Source organism: Amia ocellicauda, chromosome 3, assembly GCF_036373705.1.
Source record: "Amia ocellicauda isolate fAmiCal2 chromosome 3, fAmiCal2.hap1, whole genome shotgun sequence".
Taxonomy (NCBI): domain Eukaryota; kingdom Metazoa; phylum Chordata; class Actinopteri; order Amiiformes; family Amiidae; genus Amia; species Amia ocellicauda.
Window position 1 is genome coordinate 5,053,822 of NC_089852.1, and position 13,975 is coordinate 5,067,796.

General features: G+C 37.6%; 1 protein-coding gene across 8 annotated transcripts in view; it reads right to left on the bottom strand.

Moving 5' to 3' along the window:
- Positions 1 to 13,975, bottom strand: part of atp2b2 (ATPase plasma membrane Ca2+ transporting 2) — a 120,613-nt gene that overhangs the window by 20,974 nt on the left and 85,664 nt on the right. For 6 of the 8 annotated variants that reach the window (XM_066697837.1, XM_066697840.1, XM_066697836.1 and 3 more), the window contains 4 exons: positions 13,528 to 13,569; positions 11,991 to 12,155; positions 10,502 to 10,716; positions 9,919 to 10,161 (listed from right to left, as the gene is read on the bottom strand). In XM_066697837.1, coding sequence (XP_066553934.1) covers positions 9,919 to 10,161; positions 10,502 to 10,716; positions 11,991 to 12,155; positions 13,528 to 13,569 — 665 coding nt within the window. The remainder of the gene's footprint in view (positions 1 to 9,918; positions 10,162 to 10,501; positions 10,717 to 11,990; positions 12,156 to 13,527; positions 13,570 to 13,975) is intronic. The other 2 variants (XM_066697843.1, XM_066697844.1) reach the window with 1 other exon arrangement.

Consider the following 13,975-nt stretch of genomic DNA (forward strand, 5'->3'; position numbering starts at 1 on the left):
AACCCAGAAGAAAGAATGCATTTCAAATCTACAGTTTTACAGTTTGAGTGAGGGATGAGGAAGGTGCATAATGACGCATGATTTTCATTCCCTCTCTCAAAAACACCCACACATGCCCACACACGTATATTTAGCTAAATATGCCTAAGGTCTCCTGCAGTAATATGAAAGAAGACTGTTCTGAGGCTTATATAAGCAGTAGTTACACTTATACCACTGACACAAATTGGTCACAATACAACATCGGGGAAATCTTTAAAAAGTATAAAATAATAATACATCTTGGGAGGCTGTCAGCTGTTGGACTCATTTTCCAGCATCTCTAAAACAGAGCATTTTATTTGTGTGTGTATCAGCTTAAAAAATAACGTCCTTGCGGTCTTCCAGGCATCTGAATTATTCATAGATTCTGAATTCCATACTAAAAATGTTCATCTGAGCAGCACACTGTCCATGTGATGAAGGGCTAAGAGTTGTGCTAACTTTTAGTGAGGTAAGGTGATCAGACTAACTCCCGGCCCTAATTGTAAACATTGTGATTGCAGATTCCTCTTTTCTACACAGTGTCTTTATTGTGAAACTGACATTTCATTGGTGTGCCAGTGATTAAACAGGGAATAACGCAGATATTTTCTAGTGATTATAATGCAAAGCATATTGGGGTGGTCCACCTGGCCACTGGATGTCCCTTAACAACTTTTAATTCATGTAGTTAATGACATAATTCAACACAAACATCTGGACATAGATACTTAAGGAGACTGATGGCACTAAAATACACACTCTCCTGGGTCTTTGAAGATTAGTTCATTATTTTATGAGATTTAGCATATGGATCTGTTTTTTAATAAGTCAGTAAACCACAGTCATTTTTAAAATGTGTGTTTGCTTTCTTGCCCTGCTCTCTAAGGAGTATTATTGTGAAAGGTAGGAATCATATTTTGGGGAGGTAGTTTACCGCAGTAAATGTACATGCCCAAGTTGAAATGTAATTACATTTGTTGATTTTAGAATACCCATACCCTGCATTACTGAGCTTTACCATTCATACTGATACACAAATCTGAACAGCGTAGTGCATCATGTATAGGTTGTAACTTTTAAAGGAGACTTAGTTGTCTTTGAAGTCATCCTATCCAACACAGACACAAACGGGCAACGGTAAAGTCAAAGAACAGCTGCCATCTCCCTGGTCTGCGTACACTACAGTGCACCTCAGCATATGGTGGTGAGTTAGCTGGCAACTGCATTTCCTTTTCAGTGTGGTTTTAGCACAACAAAATCTGTCTTTCCCCCCACCTTCCCTAGCAAGGGCTCATCATTTTACATTCCTGGAACAACAGGCTCTTCCAACTTCCCACTGCGTTCCCCAAAAGGTCATTTCCGCATTAACTCTTTCAGTTTTGTCAACACAGCGAACGCAACTAAAAGTCGCCTACTGTGAAAAGCTCTAAATTATTGACTGCTGTACAATATATGAATGATAAAAGCGAAAATGACTAACACACTAAAGGCTGTTGTTCAGTGGCTCCTGAAAGTCATCAGGTAAGCATGGAGACAGCCTATTTATACCTGAATGACACCATTTCCTTTTTATTTTAATATAGCTTAAATATAAAACAGATTTTCTGTTGCACTGTGTGATGAAGTTCTCTGCACCTTCGATACTGCAAAGTGTTAAGAGCTCTTTCAGAATGGTTTTAATACAAACACAAACATTCATATCACAATGTAAGTGTCATATATAGCTTTAAACGATTAAAAGGACACATAACTCACTAGGTAATACACTAGTAGTGGAAGCTTTTACCACAATGTTTCATAATATTGTTCAGAACAAAAGCCATTTTAGGGCCTTATTCCCCTTCTGATCTCTGCACTAGTGGAAGTATGCTCTATGGTCTTGGTGAATGATTAGAGATGACTGCCATTTTGAATGATTCTTGTCTGGCCTAGAGCAATGTTGTGACCAACATAACAATACATTACTGGTTACAAACTCTGCCCATACTGACAGATATTCCAGACTCCATCAATGTCTCTTCCATCCAGGTTTGAGACAAGTGTTGGTGGGATTGTCGGATAACATCTGCTATTCTTTCTCCTTCAGGTAACCAGATAGGCGTGAAGGTCTGCCTATCCATCACCATCCTTCTTGTATACAAGAAAATAATACATGTTTAACCAGCAGTGTATTCAGAATCCCCTATGCATGCTTTAAACTCTTTCTCCATGAAGAGTGCGAACAGTTTGTGCTCCTGGCCATCGTTGTTCAAGTCACATCTCTTTTTCTTTACTACTTATGTGCAAAGAGGCATGCATGATCCAGTAGACAGAAGCACACCAAGCCTAAGGACTTACCAATTACGTAAAGAAAAAATAAATCAACACTTTTGTAGCTGATGACTGAACCCAAGTGTTCTGGTGATGTTTGACCCTTCAGCAAATAGTAAAATTAGGTTATTTTACACTGGTTTAGGTGGAGGATATTACTAAAGGTTTATATATTCAAAACAATCCAACGAAAGACTGAATTATAAGTAGAAACAGGAAGAATGCATTTATGTCTGTCAATACCTTAAGAACAGATTATGTAATTACCATTAAGACACTGAAAACATCTAATGACTTTATGTTCCTATTTATTGAATTTAGCACTGGGAATAACAAATTACATTGATTTAGTAATTGAAGACTTTATTACAAGAAACGGTATTCTTGGCAGGATATATATGGTCTGTCTAAGCAAAACCAACATGTACTTGGCAGCAGTCTTTGCTTAATTGTTTAAAAGAGTTCAAGGTCACAAGAGACAAACGAAAAGTAAGATAGCTTTTTTTCCAGTCATGCCTTGACACTACAAATGTGCATACCCCCAAAACAACCACATGGTTCCTGGGGTATTAATGTATTAAGTGTGTAGAGGTTAATGTAATGTCTTTATTACAAGTTTATTTATTTGTTTGCATTTACAGAATATATTTCAGGAACAAAGTAAAAATATCCTGCAAGGTTCTCCGAAACCACGTGTGTGTGTGTGCGTCTGTGTGTGCGTGTGGGTACGTGTGTTTGTGTGTGCGTGTGCGTGCGTGTGCGTGCGTGTGTTATACTTGTCTGTTTAATTTGCCAATATTAATTATTAACCCTGTTTTTGTTTACAAATATTTCATTTATGATGTATTAATGGAAGCAACAAATTATTTTGTAATCCATAAATGTTTGATGAATAAATCCAAAGACAAACAAACTTTAAAATGTTCAGGATACATAATTTGAATCTTGTTTTGACGAGGGTTCATAAGAAAAAAATGTTGACTAATTTAACTCATATTACCAGGACTTATGATCTGGTAAATGTCAGGGTTGCTGTCTCTTCTCCTTCTAATAGAATGGATTATTATTCAAGGTTTGCCCGCATGTATCTCAGAATACCTATCAATGAATAAGACATGACATCACTGTTTGAACTGGCCTCTCTGGCTTGTGACTCAAAGGTTTCTGAGACCAGATGGCAGAGGTACTCTGAGACTCAGATCAAATGATTCCACTTCTGAGCTCAGAACACAAGTCTAAATATTACGAGGAGGCACTCAACTGCAAGCATCTTGCTCGATCGTATTTCCTCTATTAGTATTTTAGTACGTTTTACATTGTTTATCCGTACAACAAACATCGTTTTACAAGGTTTAGACTTTTCTAAACCTTCAGAAGCATATGGACAGACATCTGGATTGCGAAAATGAAAGTGACCTACTTTTGTGTGAATGCAAAACATGAGCTCAAAATAGATATAAGGTATAGTAAAAGAATTGAGGAATTGATCAAAATGTCAGCAAGAGAAATAACACTGCCTATATAATGAATATTGGTGAAGTCCTTGTTTTCATATTGTATGGTTCCAAACATTTGAACTGAACTACTTAGGAGTTTGTACCATAAAACCTGTTTAGGATTTGAGAGCTACGTACAGGGTTATGTGTTGGCAATCTGTTTTAGTTTAGTTTTAATGCCATCAGGCTGAATGCCCAAATGACCGAGGGGTCTGGACCGGAAAGCAATAAGGTATTCCCACGACACATTCAATTTTGATAGACATGTTAAACTCCAAGCAAAGTGTATTAAGAACTTGCTCTCAAACCATGACATTACAAGGCAGACAGGTATCGATCTGTTTTTGTGAGAATGTCCAAATGTCTTCTATAATACCAAAATGCAAAACTCATAGAATATTTAATTGGGGAAAATAGATTGGGTTTTCAAAATGGAAGGCCTGGTGAAAAATGAAGATAATATTGATATATAGGAGTTGTGCATACTTTCTTTCTGTTTCTGCAAATGTATTTAATTAGCCTTCAGTGCCGACAATGCATATAAGTATGTTACAGGTTAATATGTGATCATTAGAGGTCATTCTATCACATGTCTAACAAGTACACAGATGGACTGTGATTGATCTAAAACAAGACTAGACACATGTCAATAAGCTGTTCTGTCTATAGGCTGAAACATTAACATGTAACATTATGCTACAGCCTAACATAAGGCTGAAAACTACAAGTCAAAAATATCTTTCTACCCACACTGACATAGCCAGAAATATTTGCATGCTGAAATAGCAATTCTAAACATAGAAAATGCACTATATTCTTTCACAGAACTCAATTTACAGATATGGAAAAGACAATGCAAAAAAAAAAAAAAAAGTTTTGATTGAGGGGTTCAAACTAAAACCAAAATTCAATTTCAAATTTCTATTGTTCCTCCCAGGATCACTTCACCCATCAGGGGGCCATGATTGGTAGATAAATAGCCAGCTGTAATGATATAATATGGTTGTGTGACATTCTCTATCAATGCTGTGCAGCAAAAAAAACAAAAAACAGAAGAAAAAAAACAGGAATGATTTGGCTCGATGAACACAAGCTCATGCTGACTTCAGTCCACATAATAGAAAAGAAAATGAAAATGATATGGATATCAGAGCCATCCTCAGCCCTCCCAGGAGACTGATTATGACAGTGCAGGAAGTCAAAGACGAACAGGGGGCAGAGGGCTTGCTTAGTCTTTTTTCTGGGAATCTCATTTCTCCTCACTTCCTGGTACTAACAGATGGCTGGAGGTCAGGTTGGTTCCTCCCAACTCTGAGACATCGAGTAGTACCTTTGATGATGAATGTGAATGGAGAGTCTCCCTCCCTGCCAAGGTCTTACCTCAAGTTCCTTAAACCTCATGGAGTAAATCATCCACTTCTATAGGAAAAACAGACACTATACAGTGAGGGAAAAAAGTATTTGATCCCCTGCTGATTTTGTACGTTTGCCCACTGACAAAGAAATGATCAGTCTATCATTTTAATGGTAGGTGTATTTTAACAGTGAGAAACCCAGAAAAACGCATTTCAAAAAAGTTATAAATTGATTTGCATGTTAATGAGTGAAATAAGTATTTGATCCCCTATCAATCAGCAAGATTTCTGGCTCCCAGGTGTATTTTATACAGGTAACGAGCTGAGATCTCAGCTCGTTACCTGTATAAAAGACTCCATGCAAGATCTCACCTCGTGTAGTTTCAATGATCATGAGAACGGTGAGGAATCAGCCCAGAACTACACGGGAGGATCTTGTTAATGATCTCAAGGCAGCTGGGACCATAGTCACCAAGAAAACAATTGGTAACACACTACGCCGTGAAGGACTGAATTCAGCGCCCGCTAGGTCCCCCTGCTCAAGAAAGCACATGTACAGGCCCGTCTGAAGTTTGAACATCTGAATGATTAAGAGGAGAACTGGGTGAAAGTGTTGTGGTCAGATGAGACCAAAATCAAGCTCTTTGGCATCAACTCAACTCGCCGTGTTTGGAGGAGGAGGAATGACCCCAAGAACACCATCCCCACCGTCAAACATGGAGGTGGAAACATTATGCTTTGGGGGTGTTTTTCTGCTAAGGGGACAGGACAACTGCACCGCATCAAAGGGACGATGGACGGGGCCATGTACCATCAAATCTTTGGTGAGAACCTCCTTCCCTCAGCCAGGGCATTGAAAATGGGTCGTGGACGGGTATTCCAGCATGACAATGACCCAAAACACACAGCCAAGGCAACAAAGGAGTGGCTCAAGAAGAAGGACATTAAGGTCCTGGAGTGGGCTAGCCAGTCTCCAGACCTTAATCCCATAGAAAATCTGTGGAGGGAGCTGAAGGTTCGAGTTGCCAAACGTCAGCCTCGAAACCTTAATGACTTGGAGAGGATCTGCAAAGAGGAGTGGGACAAAATCCCTCCTGAGACGTGTGCAAACCTGGTGGACAACTACAAGAAACGTCTGACCTCTGTAATTGCCAACAAGGGTTTTGCCACCAAGTACTAAGTCGAAGGGGTCAAATACTTATTTCCCTCATTAACATGTAAATCAATTTATAACTTTTTTGAAATCCGTTTTTCAGGATTTTTTTGTTGTTATTCTGTCTCTCACTGTTAAAATACACCTACCATTAAAATTACAGACTGATCATTTCTTTGTCAGTGGGCAAACGTACAAAATCAGCAGGGGATCAAATACTTTTTTCCCCTCACTGTATCACCTATTACAAATACATTGTATAAAAAAATCACACAAGGAGGACATTTCGTTTTATTTTTTAAACAAATCCGTTCACATTCCTCAACTGTGTGGACACTATTCTCCACTATCTCCTGCCTCGTTACAGGATGATACGAACACCTTGCAGGTCTCATAATGAAATTTCATACACAGGGGGCCCTGGGAGAACAGTCTGATACACAACTCTGCATAAAAGAGGAGCAATCGAAGGAATGTTTTGCATATCCTTGCAAATTACCTGTTTTTGCTTTCACAATAATATGAAAGATCTGGTTTCTCTATATAAACCTGACTCAATGTTCTGTTACAACAACAAACGTTAATGAAATCAGAAAACTCTGAAACAGAGTAATATGATAATGAAAAATAGCATTTATAGAGTCTCCTAACCATCCTTGAGCCTAGAAACGCAGGGCGCTGTGGGATGTATTCATTGTAAGGATCTATTTTTTTACCATAAGGAGGATGCTGCTTGCAAACTAGGATTTGCCAACGCCGATCTGCTATGATGCAACATCTTTTTTAAATAAGGAGATTAAAATTACAAATCCTTTCATTAAGCCCACTTGCGTTTTGCTTTTTTCATGATCCAAGCTGATATCTTTACTGTTGGTCTGATCACAGCCAATGTTGATCTTGACTTTAGCTACAGATAAAATATATTTCCTATTAAGTAATAGTGGGAACCACATGATTTAAAATATTTAAATGTTTTCCTGTTTAAAAATGGGACAATTATGGCCACACCATTCTGAGCAGAGAGTGATGCTCAAAACTGTCCCATTTCTGTCGACTGTCTCTGTGGTATTTCTTCTTGAACCATCTTCTGAGCACCACACATTTTATTTGTTATTATTTTAGTTTTGTAATGTGTTTAAATGTAAAAAGCACATATGAGAACAACAACCCAGTTATGTTCAGTACTGAGCAATTCAGAATAATAATGAAAAAAGAATAATCATGCCATAATGTAGTCTAGCTAAATTAGTCAACATAATACACTGTAAAGAACCCACATGTAATCTGACTATATCATATTATACTTATCTTTTTATTGCAAGAATTTTCCTAAGTATCCCTATCTTCAGTTAAAGAAAATATGGCAATTCATTATCCTAAAACCAAAGTGTTTATTAACGTTATTCTGAACTGAGGAGCTGCGTTAGAGAACAGAAAGGGTGGACTTCACTGGAACCCATTGCTTTGCATTAGTAGGAAACCAGCTGCATTGAAGCCCTAAAGGCAGCCAGAAACAAAACCCACCCAGCACCAAAGGTCCAAGCGGGGCCCATGCAGATTTACAGACAATTCAGTAAAGATGGTAGAAAACCAAACCTTGACGAAAGCCTACGTTTACTAACACCCTCAGTCTGGCCCGGACCAAGATGTAGCCCTTATTTGATAGAGAATCAATTCATTTAGGCAAAATAATGCCTAAATGTAACTTTTAGTAATACATATTCATATTTAAAGAACAAGCATGTTCTAAGGTTACACAAGTTTAACACACATACAGAAAAGCTTTTTTGTGGATTTAAAACTATAATTGCTTTCTGTTGACAGACAAATGATAATCTGATCTGTGTTTTTCAGTTTCATCACAGAAGTGGTCTAACCTGATAATCCCTTGCCTGTCTAGTCATCACAGGCAGTCGTGATATGCTAAAGTAATGCCACTTATCACGGAATTCATTTTATACCAGAGTGACATGGCACATAAGGAAGTTGAACAGCAGAACTGAATAATTAAAATAATAAACTTTATTATCAAACCTTTTAATAGTCATAACAAAGTGTCATTCAGGCAAATTCTGTGGATGTTTATTAAATATTAGCTATTGTACACTACAAAGTACACTTTTTTTTGTAAGATAATCAATACTTTTTCTGAAATAAATTACAAGCACAAATAACCATCATTTGTCTGTGGCTTATCATAAAAACATATTCCCAGTGAGAAAACAAATCTGCAGTATTGCTATCTTCATATAACTGAACCAGACACTGAGGGTTCATTTAATGTCAGCCAGGCAGATGGTACAATGTTTCTGGAGACACAGGGGACAGGATTATGCTGACGTTAACCAGCGATATTTTTGATAGTGACACAGGTGACAGATGATAGCACCCAAAGACCTTGTCTGGGACTAGCTGGAAGACCGGTGTCTAGCACAACAGTAAAACAGGGATTACTATATCTATTTGAAAAGAAACATGGTACATAATGACTGTGGTTTCTGTACAGAGCAGTTCGACCATGCTTTCCTAGTTTATGTTGGTATTTGTTCAAGGACTGGCAGCCTGTTTGGAGAGGAAATGTGATTGTTAATCTGCTTCAATAAAGGTATGGGCTGGCAGTAAAGAAAGGAAAGCACTTTCCGAATGTGTGTGGCACAAACACTGATTGGTGTTTAATATATTCCTATTCTTTGAATAACTTCTTAATTTAATTCCAGAGAGGTACCATATTCTCATATTTCATTAAAAAGGTCAGGTAGTTCATTCATCCAGTTGTCCTGAAGTAAATTAACACTTTTCTAAGCCAAATCGAATAATGAACACAGCCCAAATAACTGCCCTTGAAATATGTCATAAAGAAATCTGCTTTAATGACTTTCTGGCTCCTATGAAAATTCTTGCTTCTGTAATTTCAGAAACAGATGGTAAAAAAAAGTTATTTCAGTTACTGCCATTTGGGCACTTCTCTTTTTCAGAAAAGTGCAAAATGTAGGACACATCCCATGTCAGTTGTGCTTTAAGTGCATTTTGATTAACTCCGAAGACCTTTGGTAGTTTCTATTTTAAAACATTAAGCTTTTGGGGCTATGTTAATTTGGAATACATCCATATTGACTTTATAATGTGATTCTAACATGGAGCTGTTTAATTAATGCACAACTTAATTTATAATATATCAAGGGATACTAGTTCAAATTAGTTATTTAATTTTTCTATGACTGTTCAAGCCTGGAGGCATTTAAAACCATGTTTCTTTATTGAGAGAAATAATTCAATTCCCCACAGTGGATTAGCTAAGATCAGATCAGATAATGTTTGCAGGTTCGCGTTGTACAAATACAACTTCATAAAATGGTCAAGTTTCTTTTTAAAACAAGTGTTTAACTGCGAGACAACAGGAGGCCGCACAGCTCCAACCATATGTCCATTCAGAGCCAAAAGACTGCAACTCCTCTCAAAGGCATCAGCATACTAATATCAGTGTAGCATCAATAAATGCAGGCAACAGCGAGAACAGTGTATTGATATTACCCAACACTGGTTATAGTAGCTGATTAATGAGATACACATTAACACTTACCAGGATCTTCGAGGTGTATGCACTGTTGATAGAGATGGCATTGACCAGAATATCTAGTGACTTGGCCGACAGGGAATTGGGGTCTGGGATCTCTTTGTAGTGGACGTCCCCAAAATATGCCTGGACAACGGTCATCCTGTTAGTGGTGAGTGTACCCGTTTTATCAGAGCAGATTGCCGTCGCGTTGCCCATAGTCTCACACGCGTCCAAATGCCGAACCAGGTTGTTATCCTTCATCATTTTCTGTTTAAAACAAGCAAGCAAACAGGTTTTTGTTTGTTGTGATTTACTTTACTTTTGCTTTTTACTTTTCTCTTGAAGCTTTTAAAATATGTTAAATGATTAGTATTTTAATTACCCAATTAAAAAACCTATTTAGTAAAATCAGACGTTTATGTTTGTCCTGTTTTATGTCTACACTTACATTTGATCTATTTCCACAAACAGACTAAAGAGAAGACGGCCTCCTTAAAGAACTTTGGTTGGAATTCTCCGTCACTGTCACTCTCATGTAATACGGGACATTGTGTTAACATATATATTTAGACTTGGACGAAATATTGTAAAGCCCTGTATACAATACCTTTACAGAGTAGGCCAGTGAGATAGTGACAGCTAAAGGGAGACCCTCAGGAACGGCGACTACCAGGACGGTGACACCGATGATGAAGAACTTCACAAAATACTGAATGTAGACTGGAGTGCATTCGGGTAGCCACTGCTTCTTCTGAATCACAAAGTTCTCGATGGCAAAGTACAGCACAAGAATGATGACTGTAATAGCGGACATTACCAAACCTGAAACCCACCAAGACAAGAGTATTAGGGAACCTGTACAAAATGATACATTGTCTGCTTAGACAGAGAAGGTGAAATCGGACTTGGAGCAAGACATGAGCTGTGCATAGTATCCTGGTCACCGAATATGTTGCAGACTGCAAAAATAAAAACAATCCTGGAATTCAGCCAGCAGCTTTGGCTGGGAATTCCCAGGAGACTTAGCATGGTCCCGTGATGCACTGCCAGGGGGGAGGGGGGGTGGTCCACGAGGGGCCATGGTGCTCAGATGCCTGGTGTTAGATGTTTCAAACACTATAAAAATCCTCAGCAAGTCCTGATGCTCTAGGCGTCCTGAGCTTGCAGTGCCAAACAAATTGGGTTTTCTAAATCAAAATAAATAAATATGTTATCTTTGTATTGGCACATTCAATCTATTTATTTAAAGTAATATTGCATTCCTATCTGAGTCTATCTTGCATTGGCAGAGCTATTATCTCTGATACTTTATTTTGCAGAGACCCTGAGCGGTTTTCAGGTTACAGTATCTGGAGCAAAGTCTTCGGGAGGATGAATACTGCTTCACCCTTTCTGAAGTGATCTTCCTTGAACAGGCTACACATTAAATGTATGGCATCATAGTAATGTTATGAAGGTGATGTTTATACACCCAGGTCAGGGGTCAGCTAGTGATAGACTGAAGCAGATCCCTGATCAACCCATAATCTATGACTATGAAATTCTGGTGTAAACTGGTTGTGGAGAATCTAGTTTTTTAATTATTTATTGAATGTTCCCTCTCTACTTTTTTATACTACCAAGCTTAAATTTAATTCCTCTCACACACACCCAACCCTCCCTGCAGCCTAGACAACTGAGTTTACTGTCACAAAAGCGAATTCATCCTTGGAAGGCTTTGTATTTGGTTACTGAAAATGCATAAATTATGGTAGGAAATATTTTGAAACACCTATTTACATTAATATTTATGTCATTTTATAATTAAGTGATATTATGCCATACACAAATTGGCTGGTAATCTCTAGCCTGGATGTTAAACATATGGTGTTTTTCAATGCCTTAGGTAAATTGCATACCGTGACAATAGGATTGTTAAATGTTTTAAACTTTGTACAAAATGTGTGGCTGAAGTTATGACATTCCTGCTAAGATTAAAAAAACAAGTAAATACTCAAACAAAACATATGGTGACACCTTCTATCCTGATTTGAATGACTATATATAACATGCTTAACATATGAAAGCACACAGCAAAAAAATGCATCTGAACTCACCCGCTTTACCAATCTGTACAGCTAATTTAGTCAGTTTGCCCTGAAGGACAGATTTCTCTTTCTTGGGCATGTTGGTTTTCTTCTTCTCTTTCTCATCTCCGTCCCCTCCTTCGTCACTCTTTAACGGTTGCATCTCCATTGCTGCGGCACCGTCTTGCTTCTTGACTAAAACAATCCAAACATACAGCATTGAAACTCTGTATAGATGTAGACACCCAGGAAAAACGTCTCCTGGGTAAAATATCCGCCAAAAAACATTTATAATCAATTTAATATTTTCAAAACAAACAAAGCAGTTGTGTAATTGTAGACACATTGTGGATACAGTCCTTTCGTAGTATTGGAACCCAACACATGGTTCTGGAGTTTTGGCCTGTAGGTTTTCAAAGCAGTGAATTCCATTTAAAAACCTTTGAGCGGTTAATGCAACAATTGTAACAAGTTTAATGATCATTGCAACAGCATGTTCAGGTCAAACCTTTCCCTTATTTTTTGTTTAATTTTGGAAATTAAAAACTGTCCCCTGTAGGAATATAATTCTTCCCTGGCTCCCCTTTCAAAGACAATATTTAAAACCTCAGATGGAACATCTTTTAGAACTCTGCCCTTTTTCAATATTTTTAAATTATATCAGCTTTAATATACATATGTAACAACCTATAGGATGCTAAGCATAATTATATGAAACTATGTAAATACATTCTCTTCCTCGTTTACTTTAATTAGACTGAGGAAAACCTGAGCTTGTGCAACTGAAAACATGTATCCCCCGTGCACATTTCAACCATGATGTCATTGTTTTCCACTGTCTTCTGTGCTGGAAAGACAATTTACATTCCTGACCTTTATATGTTATAATCGATGCAAGGATTTATTTGTGTAAAGTCTGAATTTCAGTTTGGAAACCAGGTCAAACAAAAGCTTGTAGTTTAATCACTGTGACATGTTTGCAAAGCAGTAACTTAAAAAACAAAAAAACACGCAAGGGCAAGGGCAAGTAGTTAAAATTTGTTCTGACGTCCGCCAAGGCTGCCTGGGTAAATTCATATAAATTAAAAACATATTATATACCTCATAGGTGTACCATTTCCATGAACACTTAAAAGTAAAAGTGAATTAAAATGAACATTCCTGTTTCACACAGAGCAAAGAGACAAGGCGAAACTGTATTCAACCTACATGTCAAAATGAACTGGAATCCTCGACAGCTTTACTTAGCTATGCATTTCTACCCTATGAAATGACCAACTAATGCAGTTAATCTACCAGGAATATATACAAATAACTCTATATACATAACACTATTACGTTAATAGAAAGGGGAAGACAACAACACATTACAGGTTTGTGTCGTTTATATTGAATGTTAAAGTAACAGATCTGAATGAAAACTGGAAATCCAAACAAGCAAAAGCCAGCTGGACGGTTATTTGAAACCACCATAAACATAAGATGTCAGGTTTAATCAGTGAGCTGATGTTTTATCTGTGGAGGAAGCAAGTGAAAACACAAACCAGCGAAAGTGGAAGTAGGTTACCTTTGCTTTGGCTGTTCTCCATATTTCCATCCTGCATTTTACCTATGATGAAGACACACGACACACAGGACAAAAATAACAAAAGCAGACAATAAAACATCGATCACAAAGACATTACAGTGAAATTAAATAAAAACAGGAAGACACAGAGAATGAATATTTATTTCACATCTCTATGACAGCAACATATATAAAATGCTCCATCATAAACGAGACTTATGTAAGCGTCCACTGTCCCTGCAGTTAATCACTACAATGCCTCTGTCCAGTGACTCACTCTTTCCAGCACTGTGCTAACAGAGCCGTACATATATAATGGATGGCACACAAAATACGCCGAATGCAGTGTACAACATTTAAGAAGTCACGTGACAAGGAAAAACTATGAGACACTGGATAGTGCACTGTACAAAGCAAGTGACAATAAGTCGCTGGTTTTAAGCCTATT